At 46.3% G+C, this 9,942-nt stretch overlaps 1 protein-coding gene across 1 annotated transcript in view; it reads right to left on the minus strand.

The window, feature by feature from the left end:
• Window positions 1-8,291, minus strand: part of LOC109287433 (cytochrome P450 2H1-like) — a 23,349-nt gene extending 15,058 nt beyond the window's left edge. Inside the window, 4 exon segments of the mRNA XM_019502522.1 lie at window positions 1,080-1,240; window positions 3,383-3,532; window positions 5,003-5,165; window positions 8,092-8,291. Coding sequence (XP_019358067.1) covers window positions 1,080-1,240; window positions 3,383-3,532; window positions 5,003-5,165; window positions 8,092-8,196 — 579 coding nt within the window. The 5' untranslated portion in view covers window positions 8,197-8,291.
• Between the last annotated feature and the right edge of the window lie 1,651 nt (window positions 8,292-9,942).

Below are 9,942 nucleotides of genomic sequence, written 5' to 3' on the forward strand. Positions count from 1 at the left end.
AACTTTGATTTTTTTAGAGCCCTGGCTATCCAGGGGTCTAATTTTCTCCCCATGCTGCAAACTTGCAGCACAGGGAGAAAAGGGGTTTGAGACGGAGCAAGAGGCACATGCACACTCGTCTGGATGCACCCAAGAAGTCCATTCTGAGGGTACTGGCACACAGTGCATTTTACTTTCATAGGGAGCTTGGTTAATCCAAGGCACAACTGCTCTGCACCCTGTTCACCCAGGTGTGTATCACTGGCCAGGAGCAGGCCATGCACCAATGCCTCTGCCCTGGCACAGCCAGACACCCCCCACAGCTGCTTCCTGCAGTTGAAGGCCCCAAATTGGGAACCCTGAGGTAGAGATCAGGGACCAGGAATTTGCCTGCTGTAACTGCTGCTCAACCCAGCACCCTGTGCAGACACTCACAGCAGCCCCCGACTGGAGTGGGATACAAGCAGCCTGGGGCTTTCCTCACCTCTGGTCAGCCAAGAACAGCAGTTGCGGGTAAGTCTTCCCCTTTCCTCACCTGCTCCCTCCTTGGTCCCCCTGGGTATCACCCACCAGCCCAGGGTTCCAGCCATGCCTGGTATTCTCCAGGGGATCTGTAACTACCAAGACCTGGAGTTACTAGCTGGTGAGTTTCACTGTTGAAGTGGGGTGCAATCATGCCCATGGATCCACCCCTGGTATCATAGAATGAATTTATTATGGAGTAAAATCTGTAGTAAATTATTCTATAATTATGTTGTGTATACATGTCTATGGAGATAACAAGAAGAAGCTGATTACACCAGCATGAAACAGTAATGATGACCAGCCTTAAGTGGCACCTTAGTATCCAACTGGTTTTTAAATTACTTTACAAACTTTACTTGCTGAGTGGAATCCACAACCCTCACCCCCCCTGTAAATTTCTGGTATGATTGCTAAGATATTCCCCTTTCAACATGGAATGGCAATTATTTAAAGAGGATGCAAAAGACAATTATACTTTCAATGAGAGTTGGGAACTTAATGGGCATTTTAGCCTTCAAAAGTCTCCCCTGAAAGCAAAATAGTCCTCCAATAAATAAAATCAGCTCTAGACATACCTGTACCCAGAATGAGATCTGGAGTTTGTTATTTTCCTTTATCAGATCAATCAAAGTCAGAAATTTTTTGTCTTCATAGTCAAACCGGTCTCCAAAGATGACAGAACAGATGATGTTGGAGACAGCATGGATGAGGACAGAGGAGGGGTCAAAGGGTTTCTCTGGAACAAAACAGGCCACTATAATTCAGGATTTGATCTCACCATCAGAGTCACTGCTATACCTGAAAATTCAGGATCTCATGGCTCTGAACCAAGAATAGCATCTCCAATACTCCAGGGTGAAGCTAAGTGATGGCCTCCACAACCCCATCACATCCTCTTTATTTAAGAACTTAACCCAAGTTTTGAGGAATCATTTTTACACTGTTTTCCCTACTGTTATTACCCTGACACATTCTGGTCAGACTATGAAACAATCAAGTCCCCCATATCTGTCTGGTTTGCAACTGATTTGACAGAATTGATATAAGAATTCCATTACAAACTGGATCCTGTTCAGTGAACTCTACTTGAGCCAATACTGTTGTGCTGTTATGTCCTTACAAGGCCTTATAATTGTGTGTTTTCCCTTTTCTACTGCCAGCCTGGCAGTGAACGTACATAGCAAATACACAATTATTCTGCTAAGGAAGGTATAAAAGCTCCTAAGCCAGCAGCAGAGTAGAGCAGTGGTCACCAACCCATCAATCCTGGAGCCACTTTTGGTTGATCCTGGGCTGGGGGAGAACTGGGTGTGAGAGCATGCATGCACCTGCCCCCTGCCCCCAACACCAGCAGGTCAATTTGTGGGGGAGGGAAGGGGCAGGGGCCTAATCGAGGACTCTGTGCTGAGCGACTGACTGTGCAGCCCAGCCAGGAGTAGGGAAAGGTAAGTGGGGCCCCAGCCTGGCTGGGAGGTGAGAAGGCCAGGGGGTTTCTCGAGGGGCACAGGAGGAGACTCCCCCCCGTCTTTGCAGAGGCAGAGGTGGTAGAGGCGGCTGCCACTGCATCTCAAGCCCCACTGCAAGCTAGCCATGTGTGGGTGCAGCTCAGCTAAGCAGCGGGGACTCACATGGGAGTGGCCCTGGGCCAGCCAGGTCTGGGAAGACCTGGTTGTCCAGGGGTGCACTGGGGCAGGAGAGGCTCCCGCCACTCGGAGCAGCCTGACAGGCCCTGGGGATCCATTCCCCTCCCCCACCTGTGCTCCGAGTGCAGTGGGCAGCCCGCAGCAGCAGCCGCCTCATCCTGAGCACAGGTGGGGGGCTGGGGCACAGGCCCCTGGGGCCTCTGTCAGGCTATGTCTAATGGTGGGAGCCGCCCCCATCCCATGCACCCCTGGATGACTAGATCTTCCCAGACCGGCTGAGCTGCGGCCTGATCCCACTTCTGTGTCATGGCTGCATTGAGCTGCACTCGCCCAGCAGCTGGATGAACATGGTGTCGAGCCCCGACCTGACTGGGTCTGGGACTCTCCACAGTCCAAGGGCACTTGGGGGGCTCCCCCCTGCACCCCTCCAGCTCAGTGACTGGTGCCTCCTGGGTCTGGCGGGTGCACCCAGGGTCCCCCTAGGGCTAATCACTGAGCCAGGGAGGTGCAGGGGTCCCCCCAGCATGCTCCCCAGCAGACCTGGAAGTGGACCGGAAGTACTTCTGGTCCATGCCCGGGTTTGCTGCTGAGCATGTGGAGGGCCCCCTCGCATTCCTGTGGGATGCTCCATGTGCCCCAGCATCGCAGCAATCATGAGCCATGCCTGGTACCTCAATGTATGCATAAAAAACTTTTAAAGCTGTGTCTATGTCCAAATCGCTGATTCTCTGAATCAGCATCAAATCTTCAGATTTGGATTAGGCTGAACTGAGTCAGGGACAGTGATCCAAATCAACGAATTAAATCACTGTCCCTGATTCAAGCCGAATCCGAATGCAAATCAAATAGGGCCTACTTCACACACCCCTATTGGCCAACTCCCTCAGCACCTTCAGGTGCATCCCATATGGCCTCAGGGACTTGTTACACACCCAGCTTTTCTAAATAGTCCCTAACCTGCTCTTTTGCCACTCTTGGCTGCTCATGTCTTCCGCGAACTGTGCTGCCACGTGCAGTAGTCTGAGAGCTGAACTTGCCTGTGAAGACCGAGGTTAAAAACACCTTGAGTACTTCAGTGTTTTCTGCATCCTCTGTCACTAGGTTTCCCCACTGCCCACCATCCCATTTAGTAAAGGATCCTGACTTTCTATGATCCTGCTCTTGTTGCTGACATACTTGTAGAAACCTGTGACTTCTAACTTCTGCATTTGCCTAGGCATGAAGCTTCTTCCTACCATGTGTGCTCCTTAGCCTTTCCACCAGAAAATGAACTTCTTCTTTGATCCGGTCCTCAATGCTCTTCTTCCCCATCCAAAAATTCCTCAGGGTGGTTAGGGCAAATCGCCAGAGCTGCTTCCACATCTCGCCATTGCTTGTTACAATACCTGGCACAGGAAGAAAACAGTCAAACTCTCTTTTTACATAATTGTAGTTATGCTGCCATAGCCTGACAGTTAGGCTATTTGATACAAGATATATGCTACAAAATCCTAAACATCCATTTTACTGTCATTCTATGGCAACTACAGCATGCAAGAAAACATCCCATTAGTGACCATGTCTGATCTATGTATTTTGTTCTCAGAGTGAATCATGTTAATGAGAACACAGACAGTAGATATAAGAAAGTATATGCATGAGTGAGGGTCTTTACTTTTTCTTGTTATCACAGAAGCTTGATCAAAGTACATATAATAGGCCCAAGGCAAACATAACTGCACCAGGATATACATAGTTGGGGAAAGTTAGTATCAGTCAAACTGCTGAACTTTGTAAGAAGCATTTGAACTTTAATTGGCATGTAAGGTCATTTCTACTGTAGGGTTTTTTATTGCATATTGTCACTACAGTGTAAATGCACATTATTTAAATTTAGGGGTTCTAGCTATGTATATGTATCAAGAAATGATGATTTCCTTAGTGCACCAGCAGAAGGTTCACAAACTCTAACTGTGTTACATTTTCAGGAACCCTGACACATCGTTTTAATTTCACCGCAAATTGGCCCATCACTAGAGTTTAAGTGCCTCATATTATTGCCTTCAAAGATTCAGGCAAAAAGACAGCCCAGAACAATTTGGAGTTATAGTTTGCCTATTAGCAAGGGTCCATTTCTCATCTCTTTCCCACTCTGACTTGTGGATTTGGATCTGGATTCTAAATCAATCAGTGCAGATATCATTTGTGTTTCATTCTGGTTCTATTATATTTATTTTGTAAATAAGAGCCATGGGGCAGGTCTCTGCTTAGAGAGATGGCTCAGTGAAAAAAAACTCCCAGTAATTGTTCCTTCCTGAATGCTATTAGGTTTGCCCTCCAGATCTGAAAGTCCTAAGTGAAATAATAGTAAGATAAATAACCCTTTAGTAATGTAGTATCTAACTTGGCCTGGTGGAGAACAGAAGAGGAGAAATTCCTAGGCCAATGATTCAGTGGCCTAAAAATGAATGGGCCCCTTACGAGGGCAATGTGTATTAAACCAGTCTTTATAAAAATACTGAAGGGAACTACAGCTGATACTCTATTGAAAAATCACATGCATTTTCAGAAATTTAAGCTTAACATTACCCATCCACAGACAGACATCAAAGTTATATGCCAACATTTCAAAATACTAAGAACCAAAACGCATCTAATTATGTCAATCTGGCCTGCTGTGCATTCAACACTTTGAAAATCTGTCCACTTTTTCAGGTACTTAAATCTGGATTTAGGATTTTAACATAAGGATCCTATACATAAAAATCTTGGTCCCAGCCTCTATCACGGTACTAACTGAAACGCCAACTATTTCCTGTTTTGCTTTTTCATACCAGAGATATCATCTTTGTGTGCTGAAGCTACTAGTAACAAACCTGATCCTTTAAAAATCTTTTCAAAAAATGGCAGAACTCCCCGTGCGCTGAACTCATCCCCTTGGACAATCAGAGCTTCCTTCACAGCCTCACATCCATGCAGCACCACAACCCTTCTTGTGCCTATATATATTGTGAACAGTGGTCTGTACTTTTCACTAAGCTGCAAAAGTTTAATACGGAAGAACAACAAAATTAAATTAAGGGAAATAAGAATGTGAATGGAATTCATAAACAAAGAGATGAGATGATTTAAAGGTAATTATATCAATGCTGTTCCAATTTGGTACTAAGAAGTAGTCTGGCAAGTTCAAACGTATGATAAATCTGACATGTGTCTGTCATCGTTAGTCGTGGAGGAACTGTATATTGTTCTGAACAAAGCATTATGTCCTTGCTGTTTTTCTGTTCCTCGGCTCTTGAAATCAAAAGGGAATTCATATAGCATATGCATGTTTGCACTATTGATAAAACAGATAATGACACAATTATAGTGCATTTTCCTGTTTCTTCTGAAGAATGGCAGTATTGAAGCATCAGCCTTTTTATTCAAGAGAATATTCAAAATTAAATTTGCCAACCTTTGTGACTAAAATCTACCATGTATCCAGGAAGTACAAACAACAGTCACTCTATTAGTAATATTCATTGTCATCAAATTAGACTAGAGGGCACTCTAGAAAAATGACTACTGGCAACTAAATAAATAAATAGTAACCAAAGGAAATGTTGATAGATCTACAGATCTGGCATGGGGAAGACTACCTGACTTATGCCCAGGAACAAGAAACTTGTTTACTAAATACCTTTCATTTAATCTCTGTGCAGCCGTCGGGCCTCCAACATCCAGTCACGTGCCACGCGGCCCCGGATGTATAGGGGTGTACCCCTTGTCCAAGTCCGTCAGGATGGCGTGCCTCTTGAAGGCTTCTGGGTCATCTTCACTAGTCATTCACGGCATCTTGAATATAGCCAGGCTGTGTCAAAGTCAATCGTGTTGCTGCCCCACCATTTGTTGCTGTGTGTCCAAAATCTGGGTTAGCATCTGCAAATTCTGGCCCAACATGTTGGGAGGATTCATGGCCGCTGCTTGCATGGTGTGCTATTCTTCCAAGCTCGGGTTTTCTGATGCACCACTTTGCACCCATTGGGCCTCGAACATCTGGTCACGTGCCTCGCAGCCCCGGATTTATAGGGGTGTCTGCTGATCTGTCCCTGAGATCCTGCCGAGTGGATGTTCCCCCCCCTTGGGGTAGTCTTTTCCCCAATCTCACCTGCCACGACTTTGTATCTTACTCCAGTGGTGGGGTCCGACTACCGGGGTTCTCAAGTGTCTGGGACCTTTGGACGGTGATCTTCCGTGAGGCTCCACCTCCCCTATACCTTGGCCTTAGACCGAGCCGCAACGAGTTCCTGATGACGTTTGGCCAGATCTCTGACTGTTGGTGCCTTGTGTCCTCCTATAGAGATGGACAATAGGCCACCTGGGGTCACCCTGTACTCTACCTACCGGGTCCCACAACCGTCTAGTTCTCCTTGAGGTTTTTGTGGTTTACCCAACACTAGGGGCTCTCTCTAGGCCATACCTAACAACCCCTCCAAAAGTGGGAAGCAGAAGGAGACAAAAAAACCCCACAATACCAATACCAGATAGGTTCCCCGGTTGCTTAAGATGTGCCTAGTGGCCTCTTACCACCTGAGCCCACAGCCTACTCCACTACAATAGGACCAGACCTCTAAAGCCCATAACTGGTCCAGCTCTGGGTCTGCCCTGTCCTGCCAGCTACCATGTTCTCCCCTCCATTCTTCACCCAGCCTGTGGGTTTGCTGGACCCTCAGTGGTCCCTGTAGCCACAACTTCCCCCCATCCCCCGCTGGGTGACTCAGCGTTGCTGAAGCCCGTCTTCTGCAGCCCGTCTTGCTGTTTAGGCTCTTTGTCCCCCACCTGGGGTATCTCCTTGAGCCCTCTCGAGCCCACATTGGTCCCACCTGGTGTGGCGTCCTGTGTTCTGCCATCCTCCCCGGTTCTTTGAGGGCACTTCCCATCATCTCACTCCTTCTGTTCTGCTCAGTCTTCCTGTCCGAGTCCTCTGCCAGAATGGGGTGCCTCCTCTTCTCCCCTCTCTGTGCCACCACTGACGTCTTCCCCGCGACAGACTTCGAGGCATCTTCCCGCACTGTGGGAGGCAGTCCTGCTCCCTATTACCACTGATGGGGGTCCCGGGAACAACTTCCTGCTGGCGACCTTCCGGGTCCCTCCTCTGGGTCCTCACCCGCGGCTCCTTTTATAGTCTCAGTCCAGCTCCCGTTGCCCCTGTTACCAGCTGTCCACAGCTTTAAAAAGGTGTGGTTAATGAGCTGCTCGGGTCCCACCGCCATTTCCAGTTTCGCCACGGCTCCGGGTACAGGTAAGGGATCTTCTGCTTCTTTCTGTCTCCCTTCATCTTCCACGGCACGTTCCTGACCCCAGGGTTCCCCTCTGACCCCTCGGGGTCTATCCCTTGATTCCTCCCCATGACACTCTGCTTACCTCCTCAAAACACTGTGGTTGGTTACACAGGTGTCAATAAGGGCATAATTGGGAGTATATGGGATTGTGCAGTTGTAGCTAAGGTCCCAGTTTGGATGGCAGCATCTTTTTCACTGGTGAAGAAACATGAGATAGAATCTGGGGTAATACTTGCCATAGAGAAGACAAGTCTTGGGTGTAAGAAACATAAACATAGAGGTTGCCATCATGCAAATACACTGACTTTTCTGAATTCTCTAGCTTTGCAGATCCAGGAATATTGTTTGTTGCCATGCATAATCACCATAATTTGTAGCCAGATTAAACAAACATGGGATGGACTGCTGACTATACTACTGAAGGCATAAAAATACAGGTATTATATAACCAGTCAAAAGTATTGCAATTGCAATATAAAGATCAAAAAGTTCCGTTTAAAAATTATGTTTAAAGCTTAATATTTGATGCATTGATCAACATACAGTTTCCACAGTGCAATTGTGATACACTTATTCTGTTGGCCCAGAGCTGTTTACGTCTACCTGCAACAAAGTGATTGATAACGGGAATGTGCTCTTACCGTCTCCATAGTTTGGGGTAAGTCCTTAATGCCCAGTTGCAGCATGCTCCCTACAATAGGAAGTAGAATGGGGCCAGGTGGCAGCTTCCTGTTGCTTGACATCATTCTCTATACTGAGGGAAAAAAACAGGCAAGAGATACAAACAGCTAGAAAACCAGTTGTGGTTCCCAGGAGTTCCATTTCAGACAGCAGCAGTTGTTCAGGTTTCTAGCCTGGAGCTGATTTATAGCTAAGAATCAAAACTTTATATATTATGTGGTGCTAGTGAGTTACCCAATAGCAGTTCTCAGTTCACTGGGTATACAAGTTTACTTATTAATCAGAAAAAATAACTGATAGCAAACTATGGCTGCACTCCTCTGAACCGTTATTTACAAAACTGCTGTAGTTCTCTCTCCAATTTTTGTCCCTTTGTGTGCTCATTGCCAAGAACCAAAGTGGTCATGAAGGAAATCCCTCTAATGCCATCAAAACTTACATTAAATTATCACCCTCAGTGCAGTTTTTTTGATGCTGGGAGGTCCTGGTGTCAAAAAAACCCACTGCTGAAAAAATGCGGTGTGGCGCAGCACACATGGCAGCAGTGTGCACCATGAGAAACCAGAGCCTGGCCAGTCAGAGCCATGCTCTGGCCACCAGCCAGGCTCTGGGCAGCTGGATCACCATAGCTGCTGCCCCAGGAGGCCCCCAGGCCCCAGTTAAGTCTCCCCTACCCCACCAGAGACAATTTGCCCCACACCAACCCCACATGAAGAGGCATGCTCAGCAGCAAAAAGCAGTGGCACAAATTTGTGCTGCTGCTATTTTTGTCATGGCAACTGTATGCCCCTGCATGTAGGAACGTGCCCAGAGTGTCCAGGGAGTGTATTATAGCATAACCTTGTGAATGAGGTCAGCATTCAGGTGGCAGAACAGGAGCAGACCAGCCATAAAGGTAACAACAAACTGTTACTTCTGTACTGTAAATAGTTGTATATAAGTTTCTGTAAAATAAAAAGGGTTGTTTCCACATTATAAACCTGCAGATACTACACTCAGTTGGGGGCGTTATTTGTGAGTAAAGGGTAAAACAACAGCTCCACTGTTTCCATTTGTTGGATATATTCTTCCGGCCAGGGCCACATTGATTTGCTACCTACTCTCTAATTGGAGAAAATCATCCCTAGCTTGTTTGGTTGGGTGCATAGGCTATGCCTGTCATGCTGACATCTCCCCATCATTGTATTATCTTAGTTTTTTGGTGAAAGGAGCATTGGTTGGAAGAAAGGATATTACTAATCCTCTTCTCCTAATTTGACTCCTGGAAGCGATGTTCAAGGAGATTAAATAACTTGGCCGAGGTCACACAGGGATTCTGGGAGAAACGTACACAGAATTCACAGTCACTGTGCATTATTTTGACCGGAAAGCCAGCCTGTCTCTGTAAGTTTTTTGTTTGCTAATGAACTGTACAAAGTTCAACAAACTGCGATATCTCCATGCACTTTCCAGACTGATAACATACCAACGTATTTCTAGAATTTAGCTGAAAAACCATGGAGAGTTTGAAGTAAATAAACTCGGGTCATAGCCTAATGGAAAAATCACTTTAAGAGGAAATGATATTTAGTACATTTGTTAATGCTTATATAGCATGGGTGAGTATCATGCCTGCTTTACAGTTTATGGAAGGTAAAGTCACTTGCCCAAGGCAGAGACAATTTCACTATATCCATTATTAAAAATATAGCCCATTTTACTATGGGCCCAAACAGTATTAGTGGCACTGATTTACAGTTGCTGTATAATAAATGACAAGTAGATCCATCACAATGGCTCCATGCTAATTTTATTAGGCCTATTAGCTGCCC

This window comes from Gavialis gangeticus, unplaced genomic scaffold, assembly GCF_001723915.1.
Source record: "Gavialis gangeticus isolate Ggan-Ray unplaced genomic scaffold, GavGan_comp1, whole genome shotgun sequence".
NCBI classification, from domain to species: Eukaryota; Metazoa; Chordata; order Crocodylia; family Gavialidae; genus Gavialis; species Gavialis gangeticus.